Raw genomic sequence first — 13782 nt, 5'->3', positions numbered from 1 at the left:
ACATCTATCGCTGATCGGTCGGGTAAACGCACTCAAAATGGTCTACTTCCCAAAAATCCTGTACATGTTTAGAGCTATAAATCTGGAAATTTCAAATCACTGGTTTAAAACAATGGAGCGTGCTTTCTCAAGCTTTCTTTGGTCTTACACCCGACCTCGACGTGCTTATAAATCTTTGACGCTCCCAAAAGAAAAAGGAGGACTCGCCCTCCCGAGCTTAAAGGTATACTATTGGGCAACAGTCTTGTTATATAGCCATGAGCTCTTTCATCTCGATGGGATACAAACACCATTGGGCAACAGCTGCCCGTCTATTTATCAACTAATCCTGGGTCACAAAAGTACGGGCTGTCTATGGAGACACCTTTTTGACAGCTACCACAAAAAAGTCAGGTTAAAATCACTGCTAGGATCTTTCAAAGTATGGAAAGCTGTGAGAAAACTACTTGGTATAGGACGTATATCTTTCTACTCCCCTCTTAAAAATAACGATGTTCTACCTGAAATATTTAACGGGGTATGCATGAACAGATGGAAGGCTGCGGGAATTACCCACATATGATGTATGATCTCCTCAGGAGGGTTATACTCCTCTGAGGATTTACGAGAAAAATATCACCTGGAATGGAGAGACTTTTTCAAGTATCTTCAAATAAGAGACTTTATATTGCAACATAATAGAGAAAATAAACTATCTTGTGAGATTGATATTGCTAATATATTAAGTAACCCCAGGAAAAAAATCAGGATTGGGGGGATGTATGCTCTTTTACTGTCTCACTTTCCGGATGATTTATAGAAAATTACACAAAAATGGCAGAACAAACTTAATATCACATCAGAAGTATTTAAACTTGCATATGATCACTCACAATCTGTTCTAATGTCAACAAAATTACAGACTCAATTTTACAAAATATGCTTTTTTATGTACTATACCCCGGACAAAATAGTCAAATGGGGGAGAGGTACATGTTGTTTTAGATGCAATTTACCAAGTGCTGATTGTTTACATATATTCTCTGCGTGTGACTGCTTAACATCTTTGAAATTAAGTATTGAACGCTTTTTATCATCAGTTTTAAATGCAGCAATCACCCTCCCCGATGAAACAGTTATGTTGGGTATAAAGAATCTGACTAATCCAATAATTGGGCACAAATTAATTTTTATAGCAATGGCTGTTTTAAGAATCTGCATAGCCTCTGCCTGGCTTGACCCCATCGCCCCATCATTCCAACAATGGTTTACAAGACTGCTATCCATATATAATTTAGAGATGGCTATTTACAAGACAAAAGGCAGGAAGCGACGGATAAAAGGGTTCCAAATTTGGCTTCCTCTAAGGGAATGGTCTCAACGCCAAAATAGCACTTAGCTACACTACAGCTTATATATCAGAAAATCGAAGTATCTGTATATCTAAATCATGTTTAAATAACTTGCTATACTTTAATTGAAGAGCACAAACTCTCAATGTTTTTTTTCTCTTTGTTTCTCTTATGAATTACTAGCTTCCATTTCTTTCCTCCTATTACAAAAATATTGTTTTTCTTATCATCTTCTAAATTCATATCAATATTGCCTGTCCCGGAGGGGGGAGGAGGGAGACAAAATGCATGTTTGTTGTAAAAAACCAAATAAAGATATAAAAAAAAAAAGAACAATCAATGAGTAAAATTGATAAAAGGCAATGGGAGAATCAAGGTGGTTTTCGTACTTCAACAGATCTAGAATGGGAGGTGGTGACTGAGGGGGCAAATGAGGAAAAGTAATTTACCAAAGGAAGCCAAAGGAGATCTCTTTTAATTTCCAGGGAAATGGGGGAAACATAATTAGTATCAAGTCGGTGAGGAAAACAAACCACATTTCACCAAGAGCAAAATGAAACGTTATTAGCTTGTTTCCAATTAGAGGTAATAAGGTGAAAGGCAATAGCTATCAAGGGATCCATAAGTATGTAGTGTTGTGAGGATTGGGGGAAAGTAGGAGAGAGAGAACCTAGAAAAATGTGAGTAGGGGAAAAGGGGATGTGAAACTGAAAAATCTTTTGGATTTGGAATGAAACCAGTTTCCAAAACTGGAGTATGGGAGGACAATCAAATAACATATGTTTCAAGTCTGCAGAGGGACAGGAGCAAGACCAGCAAGTAGAGGAAGTGTCTGGTGAAAATAGATAAAACTAATGGGGTAAACAAAGGCCGATTGTAAATGAAATAAAGGGTTTGGGTGGTATTGGCAGCTCTAGAGGTTTTATGAAGTTTAGACCAAATCTTATCCCAAAAGGGAACCAACCAATCTTGTGAAAGGTCCTTTTCCCAAGCTAGTTCAATCTTAGTCTTGGGTCTGTCTGGGGAAAGTTGAAAAGATTTATAAAGAAATGATGCTGGGAGAGAGGAATCTAATGCAAAGGATATGGATTGATAAATATTAGGGATATCATTAGAATTTGGTAGAGACTGAAGATATTGAATAAGAATGGGGTATAGCAAATTATATTGTGAACGAGAACTAGGAGGTAAAGAGAATTGAGATTGGAGCTCCGAAAAGGGTAGAGGTTAATTGTGAAAGAGGAGGTGAGAAATCCATTGCAAGCCTTGGGAATGCTAAGTCTTCCAGAAAATAGAGCGATTACGGAGTTTGAGTTGTTTATTATACCAAATAGGCTGTACATGTGTCGAAGAGAGAGAGGGGTAAGAAGAGAACAAAAAAGGGAGAAGGAGCTTACGAGAGTGAGAAATAATAGGATTGCGGAAACAAGTCAAAATAGATGTAAAAGATAGGATTTCATGGAAATCAAAGGGAGAAATAAATGAGGTTCTATTTTTAGCCAAAGAGGAGGCTAAAAAGGGAGATCAGATGAGAGCCAACGGGATGCCTGTTTCAGGGATAATGCATGATGATAAGCTTTAAAATCAGGGAAACTGACTCCAGCATTAGCTTTGTCCTTCCTCAAGGAAGCAAGAGCAATACGAGAGCGTTTACCTTCCATAAAAATGTTAGTAATGTAGAAAGGATCTTCTTAAAATAATAATCAGGGATATGAATAGGAATCATGGAAATGGTATACCGTATAAGAGGTGATAACATCATTTTTATTGAGCTGAGACGTCCCCACCAAGATAAAAAGAGAGGGTTCCAACGGGTAATGGCAGCATTCAATTTCTTAGATACACAATAAAAATGTATTTTAAGAGTGTTAGACAAAAGGGGAGCAAACCAAACGTCTAAGTATTTAATTTTGGATGGTTGCCATGAAAAACCAGAATGTTCAAAGAGGTGTCTTTGGCAGAGAGGATTTAGAGTCAGAATTTCACATTTGTTGGCATTAAGACGGTAACCAGAAACATCGGAAAAGAAAGAGACTTGTTGAAGAAAGGAAGGAAGAGAAGAAAGCGGGTCTGAACAATAGAAAATAATGTCATCAGCATAAATCGAAAGTTTAACTTGCTGGAAGCCAAAAGGAAAACCGGAAATGGTATCATCCTGTCGAATCTTGGCAAGAAAGGGTTCCAGAGCTAGAACAAATAATAGAGGAGACAGTGGACAGCCTTGTCGAACACCTCTTTGGAGAGCAAAATAGTCTGAAACCATACCGTTAACAAAAATTGATGCTTGAGGGCCAGAATAGAGTAAGGAGATAATAGAAATTAATTTGGGTGGAAAACCTGCCCATTTAAGAGCCTGAAACATGAAATCCCAACTAATCCTGTCAAAAGCTTTCTCAGCGTCTAGAGAAATAGCAGCCAGAGGAAGGTTTAGAGAGGATGCCTTATTTAGAATGTCGAAAAAGACACCTGAGTCGTCGGAAGAAAGACGGCCCTTAACAAAACCCGATTGTTCAGGACCGATTAAATTAGGTAAAAGAGGATCTATTTTAAGAGCCAAAATCTTGGCCAGAATCTTGTAATCTGTATTGACCAAGGAAATGGGGTGGTAGTTTTTACATAATGAGTGATCCTTATCCTTAGGAATTAAACATATCAAGGCCTGTTGAAACTTTCCACTCGACAAACCCGTGTCAAGAAAAGATTGAAATAAAAGTAAACGTTTTTGTAAAAGAAGTGAAGCGAAATGACTGTAAAATTCAATAGTGAAGCCGTCAGGACCCTGGGCTTTCCTGCGACGTAACGCTGAGACAGCATGAGAGATTTCTGCGAGTGAGATATCAAATTCCAGAGCCCCAAAATCCACATGATCAGAAGGAGGTGAAGGAATAGATTGAAAATAGTAAAGAAGGTTAGCTGTAGTAGGGATGGTTTCCAAAGTGTAAAGTGTTTTGTAAAAATGGACAAATTCATTTAGAATATCTTTGTCTTTGAATAGAGAGGCCCCGGAAGAATTCTTAATGGATTCAATTTTCGTTTGTTCTTTCCGTATTTTCAAATAATTGGCAAGCAATTTCCCCATTTTATGCTGACCGCCATAATAACGTGAATTACATTTTAATAAAAAATTGGAGGCAGCGTCTGTGGTGAGCTTATTGAATTAAAATTTGGCTTCAATGAGATCTTTGAGAGAGGATTCAGTATTAGAGGAATGGTAAGCGTGTTCGAGTTGTTTGATTTTAATAAGAAGCGGAGTAGATTTAGCTTCCATGAGCTTTTTCTTCTGTGACACAAAATTAATGATAAAACCTCTAGAAGCTGTTTGAAGGACTCCCACACCATAACATAGGAGGTATTAGGAGTATGATTAATCAGAAAAAAATCAGTGGCAAAAGCAGTAGATTTTGTACAAAAAATGGGGTAGAGGAATAAAGAATTATTCAATCTCCATCTGCTGGAGTGAGGGGAAAAGGGGATGAGATCAATATCAACAAGAACAGGAGCATGATCTGAAATTAAAATGGAGCCAATGTCAGAGTGGACAGCATGCTGAGCTAAAGATTTGCTAAGAAAAATATAGTCAATGCGGGATTGTGAGTGATGGGAAGGACAGTAGAAACTGTATTCTCTAAGGTCAGGATGACATAATCTCCAGATATCTACTAGCGCATTATGATGGATAGAAGTGGTGAATTGGGAGTGCATTCTGGATGGTGAAAATGTAACCTTGGAATGTCTGTCGAGGATGGGATCCTAAATTTGGTTGCTGTCACCACCTAAAATAACATATTCATCATTAAGTGTTACCAACTTATCAGACATGGAAGGCCAAAAGGATTTATCAACTCCAGTGGGAGCATAAACATCGAATATAACATGAGGAATCTTATCTATAAGTAATTTAACAATTAGCCAATGACATCAGCATCGCATTCATGAGAGACTGTAGAAGCATTTAATTTTTTATGGAACAAAATCACAACTCCATTTTCCTTACCCGCAGCAGGAGAAATAAATACATGTCCCTCCCAACAACGTTTGAGTTTCAAAGCTTCGATCTCTGAGAGATGGGATTCTTGAAGGAGGGCAACATCAGTTCTAAGTCTGGCGAGATGGGATAACACCCGTTGCCTTTTAATTGGGTTATTTAAACCTTTAACATTCGAAGTAGTAGCCCAGAAGGTGAGTCAAAGAAAAAATATAAGCAGTAGTTAGCTTACTAGTACAGCAAAGATTAATTGTAGATAAAAAAATGCAAGAATAAAGAAAAAGGAGCCGAGGGGTAAAGTGAGAGAAGGAAAAGAAAAGAAAAAAGAGAGGCAGAAGAAAAACAAAGATGAAGATGAAGAAGAGAAGGAAGAAGAAATATTGATGAAATGAATAAAGAATAGAAAGAGATAAAGAAAAAGAAGACATTACAGGTCCAAAACAGATGACTGAAAAACATACTTACGAGAGCAAATGAGAAACGACGGCGGCAACAACGAGAGCAAACACCAGACCTCCGCCATAAAAAACTCCCAAAAAATTACAAAAACAATGTGACACACCGGGAGAGGGAAGAGGAATGAGACATCTGTAAAAAAGAAAGAAAAAGGAAAAATATAATACAAAAAGAGGAAATATGGAATCAGGACATTACTAACAAGGGATAACAATAAAGGGTAAAATAGATCGACAGTCAGAACAGGACAGACGAAACATGAACAGAACAGACAAGACCAAATTATTATAAGGTCTAATTAAACATTTCTAGAAGTGTCCATAACATCTGCTCCATGGTGGCGAAGGAATTCTTGTAGAGCTACAAGATCTTTAAACGTGGTAGTCTTGTCCTTGTAAGTAACTTTGAAAAGACAAGGATGAAGCAGACCATTTCTGGCATTGAGAGCTCGCAATTGTGGACGCATATCCAGAAATTTCTTCCGACGGTCGGCTGTGGATTTAGCTACATCTTGTGACAGGAAAAGACGATGACCTTCCCACATAATTTGCTTCTTGGCTTTGGCGGCTGAAAGAACCTGTAGAAGATCCATATATTGTAAAAACAACATAATAACACCTCGAGGTTTGGTAGAAATCTTGGGACCAAGAAGATGTGCTCTTTGAATGATAATGGAGGACAAAGCAGGTGAATCCAGAACTTTTGGGAGAAAGGATTGGAAAAAAGCCGTAGGGTTTGCCCCCTCCGAAAGTTCGGGAAGACCATAAAGGCGTAGGTTGTTTCTGCGATTTCTATTTTCCAAATCTTCTGCCTGCCTTTTAAGTTGAAGTAGGTTAGCCTCCATGGATGAGATACGAGAACAGGATGCTTGAAGAGACTCAGTCGATTGCTCTATAATCAAAACACGAGAGTCTAGGGATGACCATTTATCATGCATAGTCTGTAGGGTTTTAGTGGTCATTTCCATGAACAGCTTGAGAGATCGTATCTCCTCCAAAATGAGATCCATAGAGGAAGAGGATGAAGCAGTACCCGGTGAAGGAGGGTCTTTCTTCAGACCTTTAGTTGATGCTGAGGTTGTTGGAAGTTTACTACCATTATGAGACTTAGAAGTTGGACCAGGTAGCATTTCAGATTTCGACATGGAGGTATCTTCCATATCCTGTAATGTAGAGTCGGAATCCGAGCAAGCAGATAACTTGTTATTGCTAGAGAGCTTTAAGTTACGTAGTTTTCCCATGTAGGAACAAAAAGCACTGATTATCAGTTGTGCAAACCACAAAAATTCAATCCATAAATGTGCAGTTGGTCAAAAGGGGAAAAAATGTGAAGCTTGAAAAGAAAACAGTCAAAATGACGGCAAGCCTGGTTGAGACAGCATATTTAAGGAGAAAAAATGTGGAAATTCCAAGGAGCAGTAAAAGACATAATATATTGCCCAATGTAGATAGAAAGTGAAAGAAAAGTCATACGCATAATGATGCTGGACAAGTAAATAAAGGAGACATCATTGCGCCTCTGGAGAAAATCGCGTGAAAGGAAAAACAAAATGGCGGCCGGGATCGGGGTATCCGAGTCGCGCTGAAATTCAGGGTCAAAAAGCAGCCAAGAGATGTAAAATTGAGGGCGCTGGGCTCACCTCATCCTCAAATCCCCAAAGCGACGGTGTGCAGCTGAAGCCCGCAGGTAGTGCTGCTAAAAAAATCAAAAACAGCGGATGTCGGCGCCGGACCCTCGTCTCTATGCCGCCATCTTAGGCGACACGCAAGCCACGCCCCCCGGGCCACTGCTGTTTTAAGTGCATGTTCCTGTCCGCTTTCTCCTTACATTTTTATACTGATAGCAAGTGCTCTTCTCAGTTGGATCCTCCCTTAGACATTTTACAGGGAAGAGACTGTAGCCACTGGGATCAGGTGATGAGGCTCTGTAAGTCAGTGCTCAGATCTCATCAAGATGTGAAGCCCAAGTGGCCCTCTCATTAGCGTCTGTTAATTGTGGATGCTTCGCAATTGAAATCGCTCCCTTACAAGGCAAGGGCCCAATACGTCCATACAGAGAAGAACTTTGGTGCGCAGATGGAGCGGATGTATCATCTAACTCCCCCAATTGCGGAGGGTGAGTTTGCATATCTGGCAGAGGTCCCATAACCATTCTCACACCATAAGTTTATCCTAACGAGATTCCGTTAAAATTTGATCCAATTAATGCTGGGGTACCCAGGCAGAAGTTTCAGGCACTCTGACCTATTAATGTGCCCTTGCGACTCTAAGTCGACACAAAATGAGTTGTACTTGATATTCTTCTGTAGTATGTATGCCCAAGAAAGAAAACATTTTATTGTTCCAATTTTAAAGAGACATCATTTTAGCCAATGACGAGTTGCACTGTATTTTTTAAAATTGCTCCCGAATTTATCTGTTTTGCAGTAGCATGTTTCCTTTGGGCATGCATGAGGAAAAGGAAATATGCGCTCCAATATTAAATCATGTGAAACGTTTTTTTGTTTACTGTTTTTTAACTTTTATGGAAATTGCCTGAATCTCGATTAAGATGGGCTTGTTTTTATGAAATAGTTTTTATTGGTTATATTTTAATTGTTTCGTAACCGATTGTACGTATTTTTATCGATCTGTTTACAAAAGATCGAATACAGTTTATAAATGAAATTGCTCACAGATTGGTGCTGTCGGCGGTGAGTGAGAAATTATGCCAGAGCTGAGGTTTGGATTCTTATAAGAGAGTTGTTTTGGGGTGACAGAGTGGATGTAAGAAGGCCATTTACTTTGGGAGAGAAGGGTTTTTGAGGTAATGGATTTAAGAGGATATTCATAAATATGTTTTTTCTCTCAGTTCTGAAAATGGAGGTATTTTTAAATTTATTGGAAGGTTATATGTAAGAGGGTTGTTAAGATGTGTTATAAAAGTAATAACCTTTGAAGGGAAACTAACTTAGAATGTTGCTATTGTACTATGAAGCATTTGATAGCTGTTGTATGGTCGATTCTCGGATCAGACTTGGGATGTGAGTTGAGGTTTAATAAACTACTGTCAACAATCATCCAATGCTGTCAATCTCACATTCACCATATTCTTGGTCATGCCAACCTTGTGACTTGCCTCTGTCTCCTACAAAGGAATCCAATGGGACGCACAGGATTAAGAGGAGTCGGAAGCCTAAGGTGGTATGGACCGAACCATTGTCTTCACCCAGTGCTGACACGGTAAGTTGTGAGATCTTCTCAGTCCCCCTCTTTGACAAGGCTTCATTGGTGATTGAGAATTATTCTGCTATGGAGCACTGTAAGAGGCATGTTATGCCCTGTACAATACTGTTATGAAGAGTACCGTGTACTTATTCCATCAGTAGTTTCATCTCTTGATCACTTGACTCTAAATAAATCCCTTTCTCAGTTCTTCAGATCCTTTATCCATCTGTGCCAGATTTATCAAAGGTGGGTTTCCATGGTGAGATGTTATTGCAAATGGCTGTTTTTGGTTTTAGAGCTTTTACTCTAGGCAAGAGACCAAATCCATGGTGAATGTGAGGCTGGTCTGATGTGGAGATGCCTTGCAAATACTTGAAATATTGACAAGTGATTGATGTGTTGGCAGTGACTCCAAGTAATAGAATTCATTTTGCAGATGTTAACACCTGCTCTCGGACATGCTGACTGCTTTCCTTCTCATTACAGCTGGAAGAAAAACACCAATGGCTCCATTAGCAGAAAGGACATGAAGAAGGTGCTTGAGGTACTGGTGGTGAAACGTGTCGGAGCGGAGCGCTGGGGTCTGCCAGGGGTAAGGCTCACAAAGATGGCGGAGAAGGACATCTGTGCTAGAGGGAACTAATACTATCTGCAGCTGACGAAGACACCAGATCTAAAGTAGAGGCTTACACAGCAAGCCACTTCTGTTCTGTCTTTGGAGATCATTAGTTGAAGTGGTAGAGAAGTTCATCTTTGCTTCTAGGTGTATTCATTTCAATGAGTTTCCATTTCTTTGCTATAAGATATTCCATGATCATGGCATGAGTCAGGGATAGACAGGTCGCCATCTTTGTCCATTCAAACTATGTTTGATACATTTAGTACATTATCATTTCTGAGGAAGGTCTTGGGATCTCAAGCCATTCCACTGATTGGGTGAGCTTGTGTGAACCAACAGATGCTTAGAGGGTGCTGCGTTCTCAGATAGATGAAACACACTATTGGAAACACTTTTGCCTTTTATATTGTGTTTGCATTCATCATAAGAACCATGCCAAAATCAGAGGCTCCTTGTCTCTTAAATTACTTTTGAGCGCGCATCAGACACAATGAACTTGTTGCTCTGATTAGACTGTTTTATCTGTTCCACGGTGACACGAGGTTCTCGTGTTTGTGGCTACGCGCTAACCCAAGTGCTAATGTGAACATGAGACTGCTTTGTGTGTTTGCCTGCGTGGTGCATGCCTAGCCAGTGTAAGTGAAGCAGAGTGATGGAGGTGAGGTTGCCTTCCCAGATTGTGCCGTGTATTGCTGACATTCCTGTTGCTTGATGGAGGAGGCCCTGACACTGAAGCAAGAGAAAAGATGACCGTGCTTAGAAATTTGATGAGGCCATTTGCTGCCCTTTGGTAGATGGGAGTGAGAGGATGAACTGTAGTCTCTGTTGTTCAGAGTGAGAAGGGTCCTTTCGTTGAGACCAGTCTTGCTTCCTGAACAATGTTAATTGTTGCTGTTCACAACCAGGAGCTGATTGCTCACACCTCTGTGTGCTTCTGTTATTGGTGTTCAAACATGGAGATAACCCTGCTGTGAGGAACATTCCTATTCTATTCAAAGGTTGTGATTGGAAGACAACCTGGAGAGGACACATGAAAGAAGAACTGACTCAAATCTGTTCTGGAAGTGCAGGCAAAGAATATGCATACCCTGTGTTCTGGAGAAGCTATTGACCCATATGTTGTTACCATTCAAACTACTCTTTGACTAAGAAATGGGGTGCTCAGTGGAATACCCAGAGGACTGCTGTGGAACCAGACTTGGTGTCTGCTGTCAGCCAGCTTCCAAGTGGTGAGTGAACATTACCTGGAATCTGATTCTGGAAGAACCTCTCCCTGTCCCGAAGCATCTGGAAGCTAACCTGCCTGAGAAGAGAGAGTCAGGCCGTCAGATGGAACTGACTACCAGGGAGAACAAAAGCAGCTGGCACTGAAACTGAGGGACTGCCTGGCAGAGTCTCACAAGAGAGTGAACAGCATGCTCCTGGACTGGAGTACAGCAGTGGCATTATTATGAGGCATGCCCAAACAGACTGTATCACTGCCACCTCCACTGTTGTGCTTCAAATTGATCCAACTGCTGCAAGTTGAAAGTATGACTAGATACCCATGGCGACAACGACATACTTTCCTTCACGAACCTTTTTTAAAGTACATTAACTCTGTATTGAGTGCCTTGCTGAATCTCATCTTCCTGATTCCAATAAGTTCTGACAGAACGTACCCATCAGGAAAGGACAGTGAGAGGATAAGTCAGCACAGCCTTCAAGAGGACCTATGTCACTGAGACAAAACATTTGACAGATTAAAGGGACACGGAGAACGTGCCCCTCTACCCTCTGCTCTCTCTGCCACTTCCAAGGAACACCATGGGGTCAAAAACAAAAGAACAAAAAGAGCATGGTTCTTGTGGACTCCAGAGACATAGGTCAACTTTGGGATGGGGCGAGTGAACACCGAGGGCAAGGATGTTGTTGTCAGAGACTGTATCAACACTAAGGAGACACACAATGTTGGGTGATTCCTCTCTAAGCAGATCATTTCATTTTTCTACAGACTAGGACCGCAAGTTGAAAAAGAGTTCCACGTATGCCTGACTCCAGTTACTCCAGGACATACTCTCTTACCAGAGAGATATCCCCAGAGGTGACTATTCTTCCACTTCCACTAAATCATCTAAACATGGAAGGTCACCTCTTCCTTCACCACCTCTCGTGCGTCTCTGGCACTTTCTCTGCCTAGAAAGACAAGGAGTGACTGATTCACATTGCCCCACAGTGGCACCAACCAATGTGGTACACCAAGGTTCTACTCCTATTGGAAGGACCACAACGGAGACTGCTGTATAGACCAGATCTCCTATTCAGGTTCGGGAGCAAAATTCTACACCCTATCTTTCCACTGTGGAAGTTAGAAACTTGTCTCTTTAACTCTTGGAGTATGGCCACTTAAAACTTCCTCATAACATGAAAATGTTGAGAGAAGCAAGGCTCCCTTCCGTAGAACATCCTATTGCTTCAAGTGCAGAGGTTCTGCATATGATTCCAGAGGAATAAACTTGACCATTTTAGATGTCATGAGGAAGTGGTACTTCCATCCCATTTTGACCTAGGGATAACTGGGTTGCAGTTTTCCTCAATAAGGGGTCATTTATCAGCCATAACCTCTTACAGAAAATACCCTTTACAAACAACTTATTCAAAATCACTTTCTTAAAGTTTTTTTGTAGAACATCTTAAGGTTTATCCTCTCTTATGTAGGGATGGGAGATGAATTCTGCTACACCGGTGGAGTTTGAAGAGTCTTACCCACTCTGTGCTCGGTGCAGAGGTCCAAAAAACTTAGCAAAGCGGAGTGGAGTTTTTTCTCTTGCACGTCTCGCCAACATTAGGTTGGTAAGCAACCAAAATCATACGCTAGACAACTTCCAAGTGAGATTTCTCAATGCGGGCAGTCACGGCTGGTTGCTACTGCTCGTGTTGAGAAACCTGCCGCTCGCGATGAGGAAGCTGCCGCGAGTGGCAGAAATAAGCAGCACCCTTTTGTGATTTTACAGCATAGGACAAACTCCTGGCGCTAAAAATCAGCATGAGCAGCACGACTTACCATAGTCTGCTGCTCACAGAACTCTGTGGAGCGCGGTAGAGTTTTTTCGGTACTTCGAGGAGACCCACATAGCAGAACTCTGCTAACTCTGCCTAGGCATACTCTTAAGGAAATCTTCTCCTTAGAAAAAGAATATAGTTTTAAGTAAACTATCGTGTCCCCCGCTTAAACTCATTCATAAATTCACCCCACAGAATCTTTCCTGAAAGACAGCTTTTCTAGTAGCTATGACATTCGTCTTTAGGGACAGTGACTCTGATGTAAGAAACCATGTACAATGTTCCATAATTACAAAGTACAGATGGAGACTCACCCACGTTTCCTTCCCAAGGTGGTATTTAATGTCCATGTTAATCAGACAATTTCCCTTTCAACTTTGTTCCAGAACCCTTGTCCAATGGAGAGGGCCTTAAAATCTTTGGACATTAAAAGGCTTTCAAAATGTTATTTAGATAAGACCAAAGACATTACGCAGCTGACCACCTGTTTGTAAATTATGTAAATTATGGCCCCTTAAGCACACTCGAAGCAATCAATTTCAAGGTGTATTGTTTCCTGTATTATCCTTTGTTAAAGCAAAGCTAATACATCCTTCCCAGGTCACTCCACTACAGGCAGAGCTGCTACTGCAACGTTGCTGAGAAACATTTCCAATACGAGCATATGTAAAACTGCCAAGTGGAACTCTCTATACTTTTTCACAGGATATTACTGTCTTGCTACAGAATCCAGGGCTGATGCCCAAGTGAGACGAGCCTCTTTGCAGAATCTTTTTGGTTACATTCTGTGGTTGATTTTTTGACTTTGCAATTATTTTTTCTCTGCTTTTGTATTGATGGACTTGCTATTCTATTCAGTGCTTGTAATTTTTTATGAAGATCCCCTATGTAGAAGGAATAGTTACTTACCTGTAATCTTTGTTCTTGTCAAGAGGAGTCTTTAATATAGTCTTAAGCAGCCCATACTCCTCCCAGAGAAAAGGCAAATGGATAATATTGTCAAATTTACTATGACCCTTCGCCTTCGACCTAGCTCATCTGACATCTACAGTATCCGATGGGATACTGGTGATGCACTTATCTTCTCTTTTTCTTTAACACATTTAACACAATCTTTCAGGATTTCCAAGGTCAACTTATTGG

The 13782-nt window shown here is 40.5% G+C and overlaps 1 protein-coding gene across 2 annotated transcripts in view; it reads left to right on the top strand.

Moving 5' to 3' along the window:
• The window catches only part of LOC147693358 (transient receptor potential cation channel subfamily M member 2-like), a 624327-nt gene that overhangs the window by 549272 nt on the left and 61273 nt on the right, over positions 1-13782 (top strand). For both annotated transcript variants that reach the window (XM_086933682.1, XM_086933681.1), the window contains 2 exons: positions 8907-8993; positions 9465-9570. In XM_086933682.1, coding sequence (XP_086789808.1) covers positions 8907-8993; positions 9465-9570 — 193 coding nt within the window. The remainder of the gene's footprint in view (positions 1-8906; positions 8994-9464; positions 9571-13782) is intronic.

Source organism: Lissotriton vulgaris, chromosome 8 (genome assembly GCF_964263255.1).
Source record: "Lissotriton vulgaris chromosome 8, aLisVul1.2, whole genome shotgun sequence".
NCBI lineage: Eukaryota > Metazoa > Chordata > Amphibia > Caudata > Salamandridae > Lissotriton > Lissotriton vulgaris.
The sequence above is the reverse complement of the archived record's forward strand: the minus strand, read 5'-3'. Positions and strand labels throughout refer to the sequence as shown.